The sequence below is a fragment of the Oncorhynchus gorbuscha genome, linkage group LG05 (genome assembly GCF_021184085.1).
Source record: "Oncorhynchus gorbuscha isolate QuinsamMale2020 ecotype Even-year linkage group LG05, OgorEven_v1.0, whole genome shotgun sequence".
Lineage (NCBI taxonomy): Eukaryota > Metazoa > Chordata > Actinopteri > Salmoniformes > Salmonidae > Oncorhynchus > Oncorhynchus gorbuscha.
This window is the reverse complement of record NC_060177.1, coordinates 69,832,654-69,853,882: the sequence shown is the minus strand read 5'-3', so window position 1 is coordinate 69,853,882 and position 21,229 is coordinate 69,832,654. Positions and strand designations below refer to the sequence as shown.

Sequence of the window (21,229 nt, the reverse complement as noted above, 5' to 3'; positions counted from 1 at the left end):
AAAAAATATATGGATAAAGTCAAGGGGTCTGAATACTTTCTGATGTTCTGTATGCTTAAATCAGACTTATTTGTATGTGCTCTAGAGAACAACATAGTACTAATTTCAGGTCAAAAAACTGTTTCTGTAATACAACGAAGGCAGACTGTAGTTCAGGTAGAGGCTGGTCAACCGTGGAGGGGATAGCATACACAACAGTATCATCAGCATACAGTACAAGTGCAGGTTCCAATTTCTTACAGACAAGTTGATATTGTTAATGGAAACAGTAGAAATTACAGGACCCAGAATCAACCCCTTTCGTAATATCCAGGAAACCTGATTTAACACCATCAGTAGATACACAGAGTTATATCTGTCAAGTCATTTTTAAACCAGTTACATGCAGCCTGGTCGAGGCCAATTGAGGAAAGCCTCTTAATTAGTAGTGAGTGATCAATAGTATGGAAAGCCTTTGACAGGTCAATGAAAAGGGCAGCACAATGTTGCCTTTTATACATACAGTTAACCACAACATTTATAACTAGGGACCTGGTGCTATGACCTGGTCTGAAACCCGACTGATGTACATACATTTCAAAGATAAAAAAGAAAGCTGAGAATGAATCAAGGATTGTAATATCTTAGTTGGCAAGAAAGTTTAGAAATAGGGTGATAATTATTTAGGTCACCACCTTTTATTTAACCTTTATTTAAGGAGGAGTACCTGGGCCGCCTTCCAAACTTTGGGGATAGTACCAGATATATAATCATCAGGTTAAACATATGGGTTAATGATTCAGCAATCAGGGGGGCAGAGAGCTGCAGCAACAATGGATCAAGTATATTAGCCGCAGTGGATTTTTTTCCATCAATCCAGGCATCTTGCACATCACAGGAAGTAAATTGTTTAAATGAAAACAAAGATTCACTAGAAGTTGACGGGTTAACCATCGAGTCAGCTAGAGGCTGGCAGAGGGAAGAGCAGTCGATTGACTGACCAGGGTCAACTACACCACCGTTTCTCTCAAATAAAAAGCCTGCAGAGATAAAAACATGATTAAAAGTATCACTTATCCCATTCTTCTCAGTTATGATGCCAGAGTCAGACAACTTGCTTAGGCAGGGAAGAACAGGAATATGAACACTTAAGGGTATTTACTGTTTTCCAAAATGTAGAAGGATCACCACCTGAGTCAGAGATAGAGCTTAAAAAATAGTTTGATTTAGCTTTTTTTAAATCGAGATAGTACAACTGTTTCTCAATTGTCTGAAAGATTGCCAGTCCACTACAGAGTCAGTTTTCCTTGATTTGGCCCAAGCCTGATTTATCATCTGAATCAGCTCAGATAAATCAGGAGAAACTCCAAGAACACTAAGGTAAACTGCCTAAATAACTACTGATCTGTAGCACTCACGTCTGTAGCCATGAAGTGCTTTGAAAGGCTGGTCATTGCTCACATCAACACCATTATCCTAGAAACACTAGACCTACTCCAATTTGCATACCGCCCCAACAGATGATGCAATTTCTATTGCACTCAACACTGCCCTTTCCCACCTGGACAAAAGGAACACCTATTTGAGAATGCCATTCATTGACTACAGCTCAGCATTCAACACCATAGTGCCCTCAAAACTCATCAGTAAGCTAAGGACCTTGGGACTAAACTCCTCCCTCTGCAACTGGATCCTGGACTTCCTGACGGGCCGTCCCCAGGTAAGACTAGGTAACAACATATCCGCCACGCTGATCCTCAACAAGGGGTCCCCTCCTGTACTCCCTGTTCACTCATGACTGCATGGCTAGGCACGACTCCAACACCATCATCAAGTTTGCTGATGACACAACAGTGGTAGGCCTGATCACCGACAATGATGAGACAGCCTATAGGGAGGAGGTCAGCGACCTGGCCGTGTGGTGCCAGGACAACAACCTCTACCTCTAAAACATCCTCTACCTCAACGTGATCAAGACAAACAACATGATTCTGGACTACAGGAAAAGGAGGACCGAGCACGCCCCCATTCTCATCGACAGGGCTGTTGTGGAGCAAGTTGAGAGCTTCAAGTTCCTTGGTGTCCACATCACCAACAAACTATCATGGTCCAAACACATTAAGACAGTCGTGAGGAGGGAACGACAACACCTATTCCCCCTCAGGAGACTGAAAAGATTTGGCATTGGTCCTCAAAAGGTTCCACAGCTGCACCATCGAGAGCACCAGAGAAAAGTCTGTTTTCTCTGCTACTCTGCTACCCCACGGCAAGCGGTACCAGAGCGCCATGTCTAGGTTCAAAAAGCTTCTTAACAGCTTCTACCCCCAAGCCATAAGACTCCTGAACTGCTAATCAACGGGCTACTCAGACTATTTGCATTGCCTTCCCCCTTTTACACTGCTGCTACACTCTGTTTATTATTTATGCATGGTCCCTTTAACTCTACCTACATTTACATATTACCTCAATTAACCGGTGCCCCCCCCTCTGTACCGGTACCCCCCGCACATTGAATCTGTACCGGTACCCCCTGTATATAGTCTCCACATTGACTCTGTACCGGTACCCCCTGTATATAGTCTCCACATTGACTCTGTACCGGTACCCCCTGTATATAGTCTCCACATTGACTCTGTACCGGTACCCCCTGTATATAGTCTCCACATTGACTCTGTACCGGTACCCCCTGTATATAGTCTCCACATTGACTCTGTACCGGTACCCCCTGTATATAGTCTCCACATTGACTCTGTACCGGTACCCCCTGTATATAGTCTCCACATTGACTCTGTACCGGTATCCCCTGTATATAGTCTCCACATTGACTCTGTACCGGTACCCCCTGTATATAGTCTCCACATTGACTCTGTACCGGTACCCCCTGTATATAGTCTCCACATTGACTCTGTACCGGTACCCCCTGTATATAGTCTCCACATTGACTCTGTACCGGTACCCCCTGTATATAGTCTCCACATTGACTCTGTACCGGTACCCCCTGTATATAGTCTCCACATTGACTCTGTACCGGTACCCCCTGTATATAGTCTCCACATTGACTCTGTACCCCCTGGTACCCCCTGTATATAGTCTCCACATTGACTCTGTACCGGTACCCCCTGTATATAGTCTCCACATTGACTCTGTACCGGTACCCCCTGTATATAGTCTCCACATTGACTCTGTACCGGTACCCCCTGTATATAGTCTCCACATTGACTCTGTACCGGTACCCCCTGTATATAGTCTCCACATTGACTCTGTACCGGTACCCCCTGTATATAGTCTCCACATTGACTCTGTACCGGTACCCCCTGTAAATAGCCTCACTATCGTTATTTTACTGCTGCTGTTTAATTATTTGATCTATTTATTACTTACCACTTATTTTTCTTAAAAAGGCATTGTTGGATAAGGGCTCGTAAGTAAGCATTTTACTGTAAGGTGTATTTGGCACATGTGACAAATACAATTTGATTTGATTTGAAAACCAAGGGTTTCACCTACATTATCTTTGACTCTGAATTGATTAAAAGGGGTGTGTTTATCTGCCAGATGAATAAATATGGAGGATACATTTCCTAGAGCCCACTCAGGGTCAGGAATACAGGAGACAGTGGCTGAATCAGAGTAGAACATGTCATGTTGGGGCGGCAGGTAGCCTAGTGGTTAGAACCTAAAGGTTACAAGATCGAATCCCCGAGCTGGCAAGGTAAAAATCTGTCATTCTGCCCCTGAACAAGGCAGTTAACCCACTGTTCCTAGGCCTTCATTGAAAATAATAATTTGTTCTTAACCGACTTGCCTAGTTAAATAAAGGTTTAAAAAAAAAACCTTGAGCAGAAAACCTTTTAAAATGTATCATCTTATCGGAAATAGGGTGTTGAGCAGAGGCCTATGGGCCCTGGTCAAAAGTAGTGCATTATGTAGGGAATAAGGTGTAATTTGGGACACACCCAGTGAGTGAATACTCACCAAGTAGACATCGAGCACTGAGCCATCATCCCGGTCCATGTCCACCTCTACGTCCATGGTGCTCTGCTCTGAAGTCAGACAGATGGCGCTGTCCTGCAGGGTGAATGTTGAGCTGGACACCATTTCATCTCTGAGGGGAAACAGGAGAACAAGAAACACACATAAGTAGATATACAAATAAGAGTCCCAAATGGCACCCTATTCCCTTCATAGCTCCCTTCTTTTGACCATAGTGCAAGATTAACTGCATAGCAAATCAAAGAATCCAACATGAAAAAGAGAGCCAGGTGAAACCCCCTTCAGGGAAACAGAGGAAAACCTGTGTGTCTGGTGTCTGGCTATAGACTAGAGGTCTCTAGGGGAAGTTCATGTCTAAGAACTTACAAACAGGATAAGTTCATTTAAGTAAGGGAATTCTGGGACATTATGTTTTATGTGGAACTCCTTTACTGGGTTATGGACCTCTAAAAAGAGTCCCAAATAATCTGGGAAAATAAACATCCTTTAAAACACAGCATCGTGTGAACAGCAGGGGGCACTGGGGGCTGGTGTACATCTGAAACAGGCTATTTCCTTGATGCATGTCAGCTGACTCCTGACTTTGCTTAAATTCAGGAATGTGTTTACCATTTTATGGCATGTTATTGCCTACCCCTCTTAAAGGTGACATGCAGGCACACACACACCTCAGAAAAGGGATTATGTACATACATAGAAAAAGTCACCCTGTCAGAAAATTACACTCCCTCTTCTAACAATGTCTCTTAAATCAGACCTTCTGAAAGCCTTGAGTCAAACGAGAGAGACAGAGAGAGACAGAGAGAGAGAGACAGAGAGAGACAGAGAGACAGAGAGACAGAGACAGAGAGACAGAGAGACAGAGAAACAGAGATAGAGAGACAGAGATAGAGAGACAGAGAAAGAGACAGAGAGAGAGACAGAGAGAGACAGAGAGAGAGACAGAGAGAGACAGAGAGAGAGACAGATAGAGAGAGACAGTGAGACAGAGATAGAGAGACAGAGAGAGAGACAGAGAAAGAGACACAGAGAGAGACAGAGAGAGACAGAGAGAGAGACAGAGAGACAGAGAGAGACACAGAGAGACAGAGAGAGAGACAGAGAGAGAGACAGAGAGAGACACAGAGAGACAGAGAGAGAGACAGAGAGAGACACAGAGAGACAGAGAGAGAGACAGAGAGAGAGACAGAGAGAGAGACAGAGAGAGAGACAGAGAGAGACAGAGAGAGACAGAGAGAGACAGAGAGAGACAGAGAGAGAGACGGGGGGAGAGACAGACGGAGGGAGGGAGAGAGATGAGAGGAAAATAAACAGTTCTTTCTAGAGGGAGGTTAGAATTTAAAGTCCATGGTTTATGGCCTGCACACTGCATCTGAACTGGATGTAGGTTGAGCAATGTGAATAACTGTCCAGTGAGGGTTTTCTTGGCTCTTCCAGGGCATCTATCTCTAGTGTATAACATACTGTCAAAAAGCCTGAGGACTCTGAGTCACCTGTTCCATGTGGCTTGTCATCACAATAGGCTGAGTCCTATGTTTTCCATCTGGCCTCCCAGGTAGCTCAGTGATTTCACCGGTTATTATTTACATTGTACTCTCCACCCTCGCACTCTTCCTGTCACACTCTCCCCTCAGGGGAATCCCTATGGTAGGCAGGGCTGATCCACTCAGAGGCCCTGCTGGTGATCTGATCTGCAGGGTTAGTTGGTTTAGTCACTGATTAGCGCAATTGTTTACTCACCTGGTGTCCCAGGTCAAAATCATTGTTGCCAATATTTACACGAGTGTAAATATATCTGATTATAATTGGGCCTTTGAGAGGACAGGTGGAAGGGGTCCTCAGATAGAGGGATGGAGGGAATGGAGGGAACAGAGTCTCCAGGTGGAGGGAGGGAGGGAGGGAGGGAGGGAGGGAGGGAGGGAGGGAGGGAACAGGGAGGGAGGGAGGGAGGGAGGGAGGGAGGGAGGGAGGGAGGGAGGGAGGGAACAGAGTCTCCAGGTGGAGGGAGGGAGGGGGAGGGAGGGAGGGAGGGAGGGAGGGAGGGAGGGAGGGAGGGAGGGAGGGAGGGAGGGAGGGAGGGAGGGAGGGAACAGAGTCTCCAGGTGGAGGGAGGGAGGGAACAGAGTCTCCAGGTGGAGGGAGGGAACAGAGTCTCCAGGTGGAGGGAGGGAGGGAGGGAACAGAGTCTCCAGAGGGAGGGAGGGAGGGAGGGAGGTAACAGAGTCTCCAGGTGGAGGGAGGGAGGGAGGGAACAGAGTCTCCAGGTGGAGGGAGGGAGGGAACAGAGTCTCCAGGTGGAGGGAGGGAGGGAACAGAGTCTCCAGGTGGAGGGAGGGAGGGAACAGAGTCTCCAGGTGGAGGGAGGGAGGGAGGGAGGGAACAGAGTCTCCAGGTGGAGGGAGGGAGGGAACAGAGTCTCCAGGTGGAGGGAGGGAACAGAGTCTCCAGGTGGAGGGAGGGAGGGAGGGAGGGAGGGAGGGAGGGAGGGAGGGAGGGAGGGAGGGAGGGAGGGAGGGAGGGAGGGAGGGAGGGAGGGAGGGAGGGAGGGAGGGAGGGAGGGAGGGAACAGAGTCTCCAGGTGGAGGGAGGGAGGGAGGGAACAGAGTCTCCAGGTGGAGGGAGGGAGGGAGGGAACAGAGTCTCCAGGTGGAGGGAGGGAGGGAGGGAGGGAGGGAGGGAGGGAGGGAGGGAGGGAGGGAGGGAGGGAGGGAGGGAGGGAGGGAGGGAGGGAGGGAGGGAGGGAGGGAGGTACCTGTCTTCAGACTGGGTCTCCAGGTTGATGGAGGAGGAGGAGATGGTTCCCATGGAGGAGCCCTCGTAGGAAGATGGGGTGTCAGGGACTAGGTCAGGGCGCAGATAGGAGCCAAACACTAGGAGAAACACACAAACACACACAAAGCCATGAGCTCACAGAGATACACACAAAGCCATGACCTCACTGAGAGATACACACAAAGCCATGACCTCACTGAGAGATACACACAAAGCCATGACCTCACTGAGAGATACACACAAAGCCATGACCTCACTGAGAGATACACACAAAGCCATGACCTCACTGAGAGATACACACAAAGCCATGACCTCACTGAGAGATACACACATAGCCATGACCTCACTGAGAGATACACACAAAGCCATGACCTCACTAATAATGCCTTCAGTCAGTCAATGTATCATTAACTGTATTTGTATAACAGCAACCTGGGCCTAAACCCCAAAAGAGTATGCAGATGTGACAGGGCAAGGACAAAGTCCTGGATGCTTGTGCTGTGCTATTAATTTAACACATGATCTAAAGACCTACAGTACAGACTGGATGTCGAAGCTACAGGACAGAACATGGGTTTGAATTAGTTGAGATAATAAAACAACCATGTATTGTGCATACAATTATTATGTAATTGTCCCTACAAGAACCTTTTATCCCTCAAAATAGGGTTTTCTAACCAGACCGAAGGTATGCCTGGAATTGGTTCACTAGAATACGTAGAGTAAGCTATTGAAAATGAAACTGTACATGTAAAATATATGAATGTCTTTATGGTATGTTATATGAAGGTTGGACATAGAACGTGCACAAAGGTGTTGTTTAGTTAAAATAAGATTTCATATAAACTAAAGTAGCTATGTTGCAATATGAAACAAGACTTCTCTCTCTTACTCAGAAGTCTGCACCCTCATCTCTTCCTGTAATATTGGCCAACAGTGGTGTTACCGTAGAGGAAGAGTCATGACACTGAGTTACTATTATAGAAAGGGGCCTAATTCTAATCCAGCCAGCCACTGGAGTCAGGGCCTGATTCGAATCCAGCCAGCCACTGGAGTCAGGGCCTGATTCAAATCCAGCCAGCCACTGGAGTCAGGGCCTGATTCAAATCCAGCCAGCCACTGGAGTCAGGGCCTGATTCAAATCCAGCCAGCCACTGGAGTCAGGGCCTGATTCAAATCCAGCCAGCCACTGGAGTCAGGGCCTGATTCAAATCCAGCCAGCCACTGGAGTCAGGGCCTGATTCAAATCCAGCCAGCCACTGGAGTCAGGGCCTGATTTGAATCCAGCCAGCCACTGGAGTCAGGGCCTGATTCAAATCCAGCCAGCCACTGGAGTCAGGGCCTGATTCAAATCCAGCCAGCCACTGGAGTCAGGGCCTGATTCGAATCCAGCCAGCCACTGGAGTCAGGGCCTGATTCGAATCCAGCCAGCCACTGGAGTCAGGGCCTGATTTGAATCCAGCCAGCCACTGGAGTCAGGGCCTGATTCGAATCCAGCCAGCCACTGGAGTCAGGGCCTGATTCTAATCCAGTTAGCCACTGGAGTCAGGGCCTGATTCTAATCCAGCCAGCCACTGGAGTCAGGGCCTGATTCTAATCCAGCCAGCCACTGGAGTCAGGGCCTGATTCTAATCCAGCCAGCCACTGGAGTCAGGGCCTGATTTGAATCCAGCCAGCCACTGGAGTCAGGGCCTGATTCGAATCCAGCCAGCCACTGGAGTCAGGGCCTGATTCAAATCCAGCCAGCCACTGGAGTCAGGGCCTGATTCGAATCCAGCCAGCCACTGGAGTCAGGGCCTGATTCGAATCCAGCCAGCCACTGGAGTCAGGGCCTGATTTGAATCCAGCCAGCCACTGGAGTCAGGGCCTGATTCGAATCTAGCCAGCCACTGGAGTCAGGGCCTGATTCGAATCCAGCCAGCCACTGGAGTCAGGGCCTGATTCTAATCCAGTTAGCCACTGGAGGTCAGGGCCTGATTCTAATCCAGCCAGCCACTGGAGTCAGGGCCTGATTCTAATCCAGCCAGCCACTGGAGTCAGGGCCTGATTCTAATCCAGCCAGCCACTGGAGTCAGGGCCTGATTCTAATCCAGCCAGCCACTGGAGTCAGGGCCTGATAATGACTCCTCAAGAGACACAGAAAGAGTTTACATGAATAACGCTAACTCAATCACTCACACAGGGACAGAGACAGAGACAGAGACAGAGACAGAGAGAGAGAGAGAGAGAGAGAGAGAGAGAGAGAGAGAGAGAGAGAGAGAGAGAGAGAGAGCGAAAGAGAGACAGCGAGAGAGAGAGAGAGAGAGAGAGAGCGAGAGAGAGAGAGAGAGAGAGAGAGAGAGAGAGAGAGAGAGAGAGAGAGAGAGAGCGAAAGAGAGACAGCGAGAGAGACAGCGAGAGGGATGAGTTAGGAGGACTGGCTGTTGATAACAGGATATAGACTGTGTTTTCTTTCCGGTGAGGTAACATTTCAGTGGGGGCTGGAGGTGGAGACACTATGGCACTACTGAGGGACTAGTTTATGGGGACCAAGTGGTTTTCGAAGGCCCATCAGTCCAGACATAATGAGAGGTATGATCTACATGACATATCTGGGAAGTGATTTCTCTCAGGTGCTTTTTGTTTTTACAACACATGAATGTGTGGATGATTGATAATCGTGTGCTGGTCTACCTTGTCCGTCTAGACTGGCCAGACTGCGTGCTCCTCCCAGACTCTGCCTCCTCTCCTCCTCCTTCTCTTCCTTCTGAGAAGACAGGATCTCCTGAGAGGACGACTTCAGAGCAGGGATGGATGTGTGAGTCCTCTTAGAAGGGGAGAAGCGAATGGCTGCAGAGAGATAGATAGAGAGAGAAAGCGATGGGAGTGGGATGGGGAGCGAGGTAAAAGAGAGAGGGAGACAGAAACGAGTGGTGGGGGAAGAGAAAAGGAGAGCGGAGGGAAGGGAGAGAGGAAGATAAGGAGAGAGGGAGCAAGAGAGAAATCGGGGGTTGGGGAGAGAGTGAGGGGGTAGGAATGAGAGTGAAGGGGTCGAGCAAGAGAGAAAGAGGGGGTTGGGGAGAGAGTGAGGGGGTAGGAATGAGAGTGAAGGGGTCGAACAAGAGAGAAAGAGGGGGTTGGGGAGAGAGTGAGGGGGTAGGAATGAGAGTGAAGGGGTCGAGCAAGAGAGAAAGAGGGGGTTGGGGAGAGAGTGAGGGGGTAGGAATGAGAGTGAAGGGGTCGAGCAAGAGAGAAAGAGGGGGTTGGGGAGAGAGTGAGGGGGTAGGAATGAGAGTGAAGGGGTCGAGCAAGAGAGAAAGAGGGCGAGATGGAGGGAACAGATTACCCTGATTGTAACCATTATCGTGCATAATCAAGCTTGAAGTGTCTTTCCCAAAGTAGCAGTAAAATGATCAAACTGTTAACGCATAATGATCATTATGAAACTGTCCCCCGATGTTCCATTCTGACTCCCAAGCAGAGCATGAAATCCCCCCCCCATTGTATCTAACTCTGCAGAAGCATTGCCATAATAATACCAAGCATCTAAATCCACAAACCATCGCAGAAACCATCTTCATTGAATCAGCATTGCACACTGCTTTATTTCATCTTAACATGAAACATTCCACAAGTCAAAACCCTGAAGTGAGAAGGGCTTCAGCCACTGGGGTGGGTTCCTAAATTACCCCCACTGGGGGACTGGCATGGCCACCACCCAAACAGAGGACAACCATAGACTTCTGTTAATAGGGAGAAACTAAACACCTCTCTGATAACAAGATATTTCTGGGGAAAGAACTAAAGGCAGAACAGAACTACTGAAATATGCAACTACGTGAATGTATGCATGGACACATAACCGTAAGTCGCTTTCGCCAAGAATCTATATCAGTATGTCAGTGTAAAGCACAGCGAGAGGAGCTGAGGGAGGGTTTGAAACCTGACCTATTTAATTGACTGACAACAGTGTATGTGTCACTGGATCATCCACATAACAAACTGGTAAAACACAATCACGTCCTCTTACAGGGGAAATGTATACCTTACATCAACACAGCTGCGTTGTTGCCTTCAACACAGCAGGTGACTAACAAATCAATCTGTACAAACATTTCCAATGGTTTAAAATTGACTAAACTGTAGGTGACACACCAACATAGTGTTATTGTAGTCTCAGTCTTAGCCCTCATACCCCTTATACCATTACACTTGTTTTCCGATCCCAGTGCCTGGCATGTGTGACAGCTTAAGTCATAAATGTATCCCTGTCATAGGGGACTGAGGAATAGAAGCCAGCAGACTTACTCGGAGTCTTCCGGAACACTGAAGTGCTCATGAACTTGAGGAATCGGTTGGCATAGAAACCAGGCCGGTGCACCGAGACAGAGTCCTGAGGACAGAACAGAAGACAATACAGGCTTTTATCAGGGAGGGCTATTTGAGATCAATAAGAATGGAACCTATGAACGGTGTGTGTTCAGAAGGACACACGTAATCAGCAGCATATCAACTTACGCCGTCGTAGACCAGGGCCTTCCATGAGTGTTCCAACTTCTTAATCAATCTGAGGGGGAAACAAGAAGTCTTGTCACAAACAGAGCTTGTTATGCAACAAACCCAACCCCTCACCAAGCCCAATCACCCAAAACCTGAGATGCTTCCCGTTGACACCAAAGACAGAACAGGAACCACAGCAATATTACATTTAATGTTACATAATATGCTCCCATTCTAGTTACATTTGACAGTGCAATTGATGGACTGAGGCAAGCAAACAGTTGGCAAGGGAAGATGATTCATATGAAAAGATATATGGGGAATGATATCATTATGTAACTCCCCAGCCAAGACACTGACAGACAGGTCCTGAGGTCAGCTTAGAGATGCTGAGATATGGACAAGGGAACAAGCTTTAGGGACACTTCTGTCTCTCTGGCCCTCGAGGCTTGTCACACTGAGGAGCTTCTCTCTCCCTCTCACTACCTCTTCTCTCTCCCTTACTCCCTGCATTGGGACAGAAAATCAATGCTTCACCAGAGTGAATAGGAAAGACTGACAGCTACAGAACCCTTATTAACAGAGTTGGATAGAAAATGATGCTTTAAGGACCCAGGAGAGTGGCTGCTTGATATCCAATCAATCAGAATATGTAATGCTAACTAGTCTGTGGGCGTAGCGACGAACCCTCCATGTTACAGAACATTATAGTATGTTATTATGCTATATAATATAGCATGTTATGAAGTCATGTTAAACCTGTAGGACTGCAGGATGTCGATGATGCCCAGGAAAATAAGCAGCTTCTCTTCTTTGTGTGACTTGGCAGGAATTCCACCCATCCTGAAATACAGCCCAGTAAAATGCAGGTCCAGTCACAGAATGTAGTCAGGTCAGGAGACACATTAAGGGTTTTGATCATTGTTTGTAAGAGTTTTGCCATGTATTTTTCAGTGTATGTGAATGTGAGTGTGTGTACGTGTAAATGTCATCAAGCTATTACACAGTGTATATGATTGTGTACTGTACGTGTGGTTGTCTTTGAATGTGTATGGGCAGTATGACTGAGGTGAGCTGACTCACGTGTCGTCTGTGGTGTGGGCCTCGGCAGCCTTGCCGTCCCCCTGGATAGCCTCCATGGCTGTGGAGTAGAGGACCCTCTGGGCCACGGGCCGCTTGCCATCCCCCACTGCCTGGCCCGGCTCGCCGCCCTCCTTCGGGCTCTGGTCCAGAACATGCACGGCCAGAAGCAGACTGTAGTCCATGATCTTAAAGCTCTCCAACACCTGCAGCACACAACATGAAACCACACAGTTAATTACCATGATCTGAAACAACATCAAAACAACCTGTAGGCTAGCAAAGAGTGGAAACAGTTGGAGCTGTTGGCCTTGGTCTAAGTCCGGAATCTGACCAGTATCACACACAGCCGTGTGCATTTTAAACAAAAATAGTGTTTTTTTAATCATCTGGGTTATTGAAGTGTGACCCTATTTCTGTGTGACCAAAGATAAATAGGCAATTGTGATATGATGTGTGGAAAGTCATCCTTTTTATAGTCCCTTCTGCCATAATAGGATTATCGAATTGGCATCCAAAAAAATGCTAATGTAGTTTGCCTGATTTTCCATCATTGGACCACGGGAATCGTCTTATTCTAAGCATTATTGTACCAATCCCCGAAACTTCCAAGAATAGCACTGTCTGTCTGTCTGTAAGAGAGACGACAACGAGAAACAAGGAATGGTCATCATGATTGTCATGGTAATTCCTAGAATCTGCTCTCAGTTGGATTCCGTAAACAGTATTTCCAACATCGGGAACTTCCAAACTTGCCATAACGGACTCAGTCATCATCATCCGTTATATGGAACTGGCTAGTAGAAAACAAGCTGAGTAAAAGGACCACAACAGAACCAGCTAACTTGCCTTTTGATACATAATGTAAGAAATGTGAACTAATATGTCCAGAATGAGGATATTTGATAATAAAGACTAACACAAACACACCCTTACTAAGAGTGGACAGTAGGATGCATATAGTTGAGCAAAGATGGCCTTTAGATATGTTATCATACCACTGATGTATCTAGAACTAGAATCCATTGCACCATGACTGAGCACACCCACAATAAGATTATAGAACAGCTATTTCCAGGATATCCCCATGGTAAATGAGTCTTTATTCGTGCTTTATTGTTGGTGGTTTAATCATGGTTTATTAGTTCTGTAGTGTCCTTTTAAGACGAATGCAAACCATGAACAATCATACAGACACGCGCGCACACCAGCCACACATACACACAAACATTCAGAATAAACACTTGTGCTCTTGTTCGAGCTTGGTCTTTTCCATGTCTCTGATTTGCATCCCTTCCTCTTGACTCCCCCGTCCTATTCAAAGGCAACCATTTTGAATAGAGCCACACACCAACCTGCCCGGAAAAGGCTATAAGGACACTCCTGACCTGCAAACTGATATTTAATTTCAGAATTGGTAAAAATCAGGTTATGGTTAGGGTTTGGTTAAGGTAAGGTCAGTTTTAGATTTTAGTTGGTCGTTAGAGGTCAGGAGTGTCCTTAAAATAATTACAATTCTCAGCTTTTACATTGACATTTGATGGAATGTCTCCATTCCATATGTTTTTATGTTAGGCGTAGTGGCTAGATCCAGCTGTAGCACTGCATGGGGAATAGGGTGTCATTTGAGATCTGCCGTGGTTTGGCTTTGTGAGAGAGGGCATTGTTGTCCCCGTCATCTTCCAAAGGAATGACAGAATCACATGACATGGCAGGAGGAGAGGGGGACAACATGACATGGCAGGAGGAGAGGGGGACAACATGACATGGCAGGAGGAGAGGGGGACAACATGACATGGCAGGAGGAGAGGCGGACAACATGACATGGCAGGAGGAGAGGCGGACAACATGACATGGCAGGAGGAGAGGGGGACAACATGACATGGCAGGAGGAGAGGGGGACAACATGACGTGGCAGGAGGAGAGGGGGACAACATGACGTGGCAGTAGGAGAGGGGGACAACATGACGTGGCAGGAGGAGAGGGGGACAACATGACGTGGCAGGAGGAGAGGGGGACAACATGACGTGGCAGGAGGAGAGGGGGACAACATGGAGGAGGAGGGGGGACAACATGATGTGGCAGGAGGAGAGGGGGACAACATGACGCAGGAGGAGAGGGGACAACATGACGTGGCAGGAGGAGAGGGGAACAACATGACATGGCAGGAGGAGAGGGGGACAACATGACATGGCAGGAGGAGAGGGGAACAACATGACATGGCAGGAGGAGAGGGGAACAACATGACATGGCAGGAGGAGGGGAACAACATGACATGGCAGGAGGAGAGGGGAACAACATGACATGGCAGGAGGAGAGGGGAACAACATGACATGGCAGGAGGAGAGGGGAACAACATGACATGGCAGGAGGAGAGGGGGACAACATGACATGGCAGGAGGAGAGGGGAACAACATGACATGGCAGGAGGAGAGGGGGACAACATGACATGGCAGGGGGAGGGGGAACAACATGACATGGCAGGAGGAGAGGGGAACAACATGACATGGCAGGAGGAGAGGGGAACAACATGACATGGCAGGAGGAGAGGGGGACAACATGACATGGCAGGAGGAGAGGGGGACAACATGACATGGCAGGAGGAGAGGGGGACAACATGACATGGCAGGAGGAGAGGGTAACAACATGACATGGCAGGAGGAGAGGGTAACAACATGACATGGCAGGAGGAGAGGGTGACAACATGACATGGCAGGAGGAGAGGGGAACAACATGACATGGCAGGAGGAGAGGGGAACAACATGACATGGCAGGAGGAGAGGGGAACAACATGACATGGCAGGAGGAGAGGGGAACAACATGACATGGCAGGAGGAGAGGGGGACAACATGACATGGCAGGAGGAGAGGGGGACAACATGACATGGCAGGAGGAGAGGGGAACAACATAACATGGCAGGAGGAGAGGGGAACAACATGACATGGCAGGAGGAGAGGGGAACAACATGATATGGCAGGAGGAGAGGGGAACAACATGACATGGCAGGAGGAGAGGGGAACAACATGACATGGCAGGAGGAGAGGGGGACAACATGACATGGCAGGAGGAGAGGGGGACAACATGACATGGCAGGAGGAGAGGGGAACAACATGACATGGCAGGAGGAGAGGGGAACAACATGACCCACCACGAGTTCTATAACAATAATGAGAAGAAAACAAATCCCAAACATTCTGTGTGTTTGTGCAGGGCAGGATTAAGAAATCACTAAGACACTTTATGTTGGTGTTTCGTTTATTTTGTCAGATCCCCAAATATTCTTGTGATAAAACTTAATCCACAGTTATTTTTTATAAACTATTGATCCTCTGTCGCTAAATGATGCTCTCTGTTGTATTTTGAACATTGCCTCTTGGGCCGAGCCCATGACTCACACAATTGACTTGACCAGTCACTTTATGCAGTTAATTATATACAGTTTATATTTCCTTATTATCGGGGCTGAAGCCCAGAAGCTTCAGCCCCTGCATTAATCCGGTGTTGTGTGTGTGTGTGTGTGTGTGTGTGTGTGTGTGTGTGTGTGTGTGTGTGTGTGTGTGTGTGTGTGTGTGTGTGTGTGTGTGTGTGTGTGTGTGTGTGTGTGTGTGTGTGTGTGTGTGTGTGTGTGTGTGTGTGGCGCTGTGTGTGTGTGTGTGTGTGTGTGTGTGTGTGTGTGTGTGTGTGTGTGTGTGTGTGTGTGTGTGTGTGTGTGTGTGTGTGTGGCGCTGTGTATGTGTGTGTGGCGCTGTGTGTGTGTGGCGCTGTGTGTGTGTGGCGCTGTGTGTGTGTGGCGCTGTGTGTGTGCGTGCATGTGAGCATACGTGTTTGTTTCCGTCTCAAATTAATAGGGGCATTCCCAGACAAAAACCTTTTCAGACATCAAGTTAAATGCCACTCCACGTCCCTCTTCCCTAGTCACAAACAGACCTCAGCACTCATGATTGGCAACCCCTTACAAAACATTGTACCCTTCGCTAAACTGTCATTCCATTTGACATCGTCATCCTCTCAACAACATCTCAGAGCCCTGCAGTGCAGTGACAATTTCATTACTCTCTGTTACAAGATAGAGTCTAAACAATGGTTCCCAAGCAGTGTCTGTCTGTATGCGCGCTCCCCTCCCCTTTCCAGTCATAGGACTGGGCATGGTTTATTAATGTTCTTAGTTTGTTGAGAGATGGAGAGGAAGGAAAAACATACTACTCTACATTTCCCTCAGTGACCCACATTCAGCAGCAGACACTTCCTGGTCCCCCTCTCTCATCTCACCCCTTACCTCCCCTTCCCTCCATACCTTGGCTGAATCTCCTTCCCCCCCTCACCCATGTCTGTCACGTCCCTCTCGATCCCACTCTCCTGTTTTTCGGTGTTGCAGCAGGCTCTGTGGCTAGGGGTTTACTGCTTACTCATGGAAACGGACAGAGATTCTGCTTAGGGGGCGCTTTGCTTACTGCTCAGGAGGGGAAGGCAGGAAGCCGTGACAATAACAAACTAGCTACAGTCCAGTCACTTACAGTACAACCACTGCTCAGATGTACACACAGCTCACTGGCGTTAAACATTTTAAGAAGTCTGAACTTCTGTTCTGGGTTACAGTTACATAATGTATTTTTGTCTCTTAACAACTCTCCCTACTAAACAAAAGACAAAAGAGGAAGACATTTACACAAGGAGACATTTCAAAAACAAACATTGTGTCAGAATCATGACGTCAACGACACTGTGCTCCAGCCCCCCCCAGACACAGCCCCCCACCCCAGACAGACACAAACAAACAGTCATTATAAAACCTGAGCCTGGCACATTAATGACCTGCATGAAACACATTACATTACATTTAAGTCATTTAGCAGACGCTCTTATCCAGAGCGACTTACAAATTGGTGCATTCACCTTATGACATCCAGTGGGACAGTCACTTAACAATAGTGCATCTAAAACTTAGGGGGGGTGGGGTGAGAGGGATTACTTAACCTATCCTAGGTATTCCTTAAAGAGGTGGGGTTTCAGGTGTCTCCGGAAGGTGGTGATTGACTCCGCTGTCCTGGCGTCGTGAGGGAGTTTGTTCCACCATTGGGGGGCCAGGGCAGCGAACAGTTTTGACTGGGCTGAGTGGGAGCTGTACTTCCTCAGTGGTAGGGACACTGTTCCCTTTATACTTTGAAGTACAAAGGAAGTGAGAGAAGAGAGATGGGGAGGGACAGAGAGACAGAGGTCCTCTAAAAGACTTCAAACAAGAGGTCATCTTAGAGTGTCTGTGAATAGGGCTGGCACAATTACTGAATAACTGCGTAACCAACGGTTACGGATGAAGACCATCATGAAACGGTTATTACGGTGACCACGGTCATTTGGCCGGCCCATTACAGTCACCCAAAATTCCATGACCGTCACAGCCCTATCTGTCAACCACTGTTATCCTTTCCCCTCCATTCTGAGCTAATAGAAAGTCAACATTGAGGAGTGTGTGAGTTTAGTTAACAAACACAAGGAGAGCAGAGGAGATGAATCAGCCAGCTATAGCAGCCAAATCCATCGAGGCGTGACTCCAGGCGGTGTCCCAAAGGAGAGTCATCAGAAACACACAGGACAGCCTGTTACCAAACAGGTCTATATATACCCACAACACCGTGCTACTCATGCAGACTAACTCCATTCATTAAGTCACCACTTCTCGTTTGCTGTTGAAAAACAGCTCAGTCTCCGATATAATGAAAGTGGTAAAAACCTGGTTCACAGAAGCCATGCGATTGTTATGGGGGAGTAAAACAAATGTCCTTGACAATCACATCGTAGGCTATAACATTTCCAAGTTTTCAAAGGTTGGATACCTTAAACAGGAAGTGTGTCTTCCTTCCTGTTCCTGGTCTACTTCCTGGTTGGAGACAGACAGAGACTACCATGCTCTCTCTGTCAGGGACAACACCCACACTGTTACAACACAGGCCTAACAGCCTCTGGTTTAAAGTTGTCCTTAGGGGCACAGATCTAGAATAAGCTAACCCTCCACATATACTAACTAACTGTTGAAAATACTAAACTGACCTTAGATCAGTGCCTAGGAGCAACTTCATTCTTTTCCCACAAATGTATATATCCCTTCAGCGCTAGCCAAGGCGGCCAGGGTTATGTACAGTACATAGGGTTATGTAAGAACTATACTGTATAATAATAGCTGAATAAGACTATTCACCATATGATCTGTGATAGTCCACATTATTATTGATTACGTGTTTTCAATCAATCAACCAATAATCTATTCACAAACAGGTAGTGTAGGTCTGAGCAGAGCACAATGACAACAGAGGGAGATAAGACAGATATACACTGAGTATTCCAAACATTAGGAACACCATCCTAATATTGAGTCCCCGTCCCCATCCCCCCCTTTTGCCGGAAGCGTTCCACAGGGGTGCTGGCCCCATGTTGACTCCAATGTTTCCCACAGTTGTGTCACGTTGGCTGGATGTCCTTTGGGTGGTGGACCATTCTTGATACACACGGGAAACATTTGAGCATGAAAAACCCAGCAGCGTTGCAGTTCTTGACACAAACCGGTGCGCCTGGCTCCTACTACCATACCCTGTTCAAAAGGCACTTACATTTTATGAATTTCAGCCTCTGAATGGCACACATACACAATCCATGTCTCAATTGTCTCAAGGCTTAAAAATCCTTATTTAACCCGTCTCCTCCCCTTCATCTACACTGATTTAAGTGGATTTAACAGGTGACATCAATAAGGGATCATAGCTTTCACCTGGATCCACCTGTGTCATGGAAAAGTTCTGTACACAGTGTACAGCATAGTAGTGCTGTAGGCCTATAGATCTCCAGCTTGACTTGTTGTGGTCCTGTTTGTTCTATGTACATTTTAGGTGTGGCAAAGTAGCTCCTTGCTCAGAGCAGAGTTGTGGTGTTCTCTTTCTGTTGAACAATAGCTCGGATCCCACTACTTCACTAGATTAGACAGGCTAATCTGGTGGCTATTGCTCTGAAATAGACAGGAATGCAGCCTCAGTTTGGACTCCTATCTTTAGGCTGGTGCGCTCCCTTACTTTCTCGCTCTCACGCTGCTAGGAACATTTCTTCATCACACTAGTGTTTGGAGAGCTGTCATGGAACTGAACAGAGCTCAGATCTCCCAATGAACCCACAGTGGAAACACACAGTCCCAGTGCCAAACACTGCAGCAACACACAGTTCCCTTTCTCAAAACACTCTGTCCAACCCTACAATCACACACACTGTTCTAGGATTGTATACAATGTAGCAGAGTATGAAGTGGAAGAGTGGAGAGCGAGTGTGTGTGGGTGTGGCGCACGTGCGTACATACTTGCATTAGTATATATGCGTGTGTGTACATGTATGCAGTGTATACTATTTGAGTGTGTGTACTGAGTGCAGAGTATCCTGTTTGAATGGGAGAGGTTGCTGATTTCCCAGAGACAGAGGGAGTCCAACTACAAATACAATCTGTGCCCTTTCCTACTTCTAGCATCTGACCCAATGTCCAAGGGATGACATCACGAGGAGTTTGGCCATTTAAGTCCAGAGTTTGGGAATGAAAACAGCAGACTGTAGAGATGAGCGTACAGATAGTGCTGTAAACTGAGCCTTCTCATCTGACAGTACTTCTAGTTTCTAATTCTAGCATGACTGGAAAAGCCAGAACGACTCTCCATAATCTGCATACAATACTGAAAGAATGTGAGGAATCGGCTTTGTTTTGCTAAATTGCTCCTGCCATGTGTTTGCTGAGATGCGTTGCAATACTGGGATGACTCAGCAAGTTAAAATGACATAACATTCAAACCAGCTGTATAATCTGCTTTTCTTGGTACTCAAGACAGTGTTGTAGCACAGCTTCGCCAGGCCCTACCACACAATCAGAGTTTGAGCCGACAGACAGACGGACGGACGGACGGACACAAACACACACCTGTCCCAGTCTACACCTACCAGGCAGTCTCTCTGTAAGGTCTTCATCAGCGCATTGTAGGTGTCAGCGTCAAAGTAGAGCCCTTCATGCATGTCCTGGAAGTCCAAGTCCTTGTAGACGGGACAGGCCTTCTCCCTCTCCTTCCTGGAGGCACGTCTCTTGTAGGTGGAGCCCTTCAGATCGTACTTGTAGTTCATCTTGACGGAGCGCGGCAGCACGTTGTTCATCACCACCAGCCGGATGTTGACGCCTCCAGACTGGATGCAGTATAGACCGTAGAACTTAGGCAACAGCGTGCGTGGGTTCTGGTTCAGGTTCTGTGTGTGGATGTGGGGAGAGAGGTGGATTGCAGTTAGTAGATTATTAAGGTTCTGGATTGGTTAGAGTTCATATAGCTCTGAACACTCAGTTAACCATGAATCCCAAACCTTAAACCTCAGTATTATTCCACTGTTTAAAAGGCCTGAGACTAGGTTTGCAACCTAAATTGAACCCTAAATCTTATATAGTGCACTACTTTTAAACAGAGCCCTATGGGCCCTGGTCAAAAGTAGTGCACTGTATAGGGAACACAGACCAGATTGGATAAGTTACTCACCATGTAGTAACCTGGGAGTAGTTTCTGGAGAAACTCTGCCTCTTTGTGCTGGACGGTTTTGATGATGAACTCGTCATCGCTGGTCAGGTAGAACAGAGAGCCGCTGGCCCCGGGATTGGACAGCTCAATCAGAGGCTCATTACAGATAGAGTACTGAGGAGAAAAACAACAACACATAATATAACTGGTGTAATATGCCTGTAAAAACAACACAGCTGGTTTAATATGCCTGTAAAAACAACACAGATGGTTTAATACGCCTGTAAAAACAACACAGATGGTTTAATACGCCTGTAAAAACAACACAGCTGGTTTAATATGCCTGTAAAAACAACAACACAGCTGGTTTAATATGCCTGTAAAAACAACAACACAACATAACTGGT

The 21,229-nt window shown here is 47.3% G+C and overlaps 1 protein-coding gene across 3 annotated transcripts in view; it reads right to left on the bottom strand.

Moving 5' to 3' along the window:
- The window catches only part of LOC124036425 (phosphatidylinositol 4-phosphate 5-kinase type-1 beta-like), an 85,485-nt gene that overhangs the window by 1,277 nt on the left and 62,979 nt on the right, over positions 1-21,229 (bottom strand). For all 3 annotated transcript variants that reach the window (XM_046351001.1, XM_046351002.1, XM_046351003.1), the window contains 9 exons: positions 20,844-20,996; positions 20,266-20,562; positions 12,307-12,509; positions 11,983-12,066; positions 11,242-11,290; positions 11,032-11,116; positions 9,418-9,573; positions 6,725-6,842; positions 3,955-4,084 (listed from right to left, as the gene is read on the bottom strand). In XM_046351001.1, coding sequence (XP_046206957.1) covers positions 3,955-4,084; positions 6,725-6,842; positions 9,418-9,573; positions 11,032-11,116; positions 11,242-11,290; positions 11,983-12,066; positions 12,307-12,509; positions 20,266-20,562; positions 20,844-20,996 — 1,275 coding nt within the window. The remainder of the gene's footprint in view (positions 1-3,954; positions 4,085-6,724; positions 6,843-9,417; positions 9,574-11,031; positions 11,117-11,241; positions 11,291-11,982; positions 12,067-12,306; positions 12,510-20,265; positions 20,563-20,843; positions 20,997-21,229) is intronic.